General features: G+C 39.7%; 1 protein-coding gene across 1 annotated transcript; it reads right to left on the bottom strand.

The window, feature by feature from the left end:
- Position 1: 1 nt before the first annotated feature.
- On the bottom strand, positions 2-612 carry LOC102860063 (heterogeneous nuclear ribonucleoprotein A1-like; the record flags this gene model as incomplete). Its single annotated transcript, XM_006900265.1, has 1 exon — positions 2-612. A coding segment is annotated over exon 1 (573 nt), but the record flags the coding sequence as incomplete, so codon positions are not given.
- Between the last annotated feature and the right edge of the window lie 1,277 nt (positions 613-1,889).

Raw genomic sequence — 1,889 nt, 5'->3', positions numbered from 1 at the left:
TGGAAGAGGCACTGGCCATCTCTTGCTTTGACAGGGCTTTCCTCACTTCACAATTGTGACCATTCACAGTATGGTATTTCTGAATAACGATTTTATCTACAGAATCATGGTCATCAAAAGTTACAAAAGCAAAGCCCCTTTTCTTGCCACTGCCTCGGTCAGTCATGATTTCACTCACTTCAATTTTCCCGTACTGCTCAAAATAATCACCTAAGTGATGTTCTTCAGTGTCTTCTTTAATTCCACCAACAAAGATCTTTTTCACAGTTAAGTGAGCACCTGGTCTTTGAGAATCTTCTCTGGAGACAGCCCTCTTGGGTTCCACCACCCTTCCATCCACCTTGTGGGGCCTTGCATTCATGGCTGCATCCGCCTCTTCCACAGTTGAGTATGTGACAAAGCCAAAGCCTCTGGAGCGCTTGGTATTTGGATCTCTCATTACCACACAGTCCGTGGGCGTCCCCCATTGCTCAAAATGGCTCCTCAGACTTTCATCCGTCGTCTCGAAGCTCAGCCCCCCGATGAATAGCTTCCGCAGCTGTTCCGGCTCTTTAGGAGACTCTGACTTCGACATGGCGGCGGTGGGAATAAACTCTTTTGCGAAGCTTCCTCGGCAGCGTTCTCCAGCCGGAAATACCTTTCTAAAAAACACAGTGATTTTATACTTGGACCTCACTTGATGGACTTCATAGAAATCAGGTGGACTACATCTATGGAAGGAATAGTTGGAGAATCTCAATAGCAGCAGTCAAAACCATGCCAGGTGTTGACTCTGGAACCAACTTGCTGACAAGTTCACAAGAACCAAAAATAGGATATTGAGTTTGTCCCACCTGAATTTAAAAATCATCTTAAGAATAGGTTTGAAGCATTGAACACCAACAAAGACCAGATGAGTTGTGGGACACATCAATGATATTATCCGTAAAGAGAGCAAAAGGAGAAAGAAGTGAAGGGAAAAAAACACACCACAAAATGGAAGTCAGAATAGACCCTGAAAATTGCACTAGAGATTCAAGAAGGAGGAAAGGATCTTGGACATGGAATTGCTATACCACCTCTGAGCAGTGTCCCTCCAGCTTGATTAGTTGGCTGCAGAGGAGCAGAAAGACATTTAAGAGGAAGACTATGTGCATGTGTGTCCATACTTGCCTTTTTATAATAACAATTATACATGTGTACATACATTGTCAAATTTTCATAGAATTCTGATAGCCACCTTATAAGCATTATGTTGTTGTTGTTGTTGTTCATTGCCTTCGAATCAGGCACGACTAATAGTGACCCTATGAACAAAAGGCCTGAAGCTTTTCTATAACTATCAACATTTATCAAAGTTCATAGAGTTTCCAAAGTCTTATTGTTTATACTCTATTGATTTATGTTTTATTTTAAATTACACATTAAGGGAATGCAGTATTTTAATTGCAGCCCTGTCAAGACTTTTAACTAGAAACATGCACAATTTTTTGCAAAATTTTTGTTCCTAAGAATGGCTAACTACTTTTTTGTCCTTCCTGACTGAGTCAGTATAGTGTATTTTCGGTTGTCAAATACTCATGGCTTTGGGACTTTGAATTCATAAATACTTGTGATGCCTATAGAGCATGAATCCATACTGTGTGCCTTCAATCACATACAAATGTATACTAGGATGTGTGTATAAATACATAAAACTTAAAAGGACATTAACTAATCATCAAGATGATTGTAGGTGACTTTTGTGTTTCTTCTCTGCTTTTCATTTTCTGTACTTCATATGTTTTAAGTTCTCAGAGAGAAAAAAGATGTGGTTTTTTTAAAAAAAAAAAGCCAGAACAAAGCAAAGAGATGCCAAAATAAAAGAGCTGAACAGACAGTTTCAAAGGGCAGCTCAAGAAGAGAAAGCA

The sequence above is a fragment of the Elephantulus edwardii genome, unplaced genomic scaffold, assembly GCF_000299155.1.
Source record: "Elephantulus edwardii isolate Elephantulus edwardi_28Jun2011 unplaced genomic scaffold, EleEdw1.0 scaffold00278, whole genome shotgun sequence".
In the NCBI taxonomy this organism is placed as follows: Eukaryota; Metazoa; Chordata; class Mammalia; order Macroscelidea; family Macroscelididae; genus Elephantulus; species Elephantulus edwardii.
The sequence above is the reverse complement of the archived record's forward strand: the minus strand, read 5'-3'. Positions and strand labels throughout refer to the sequence as shown.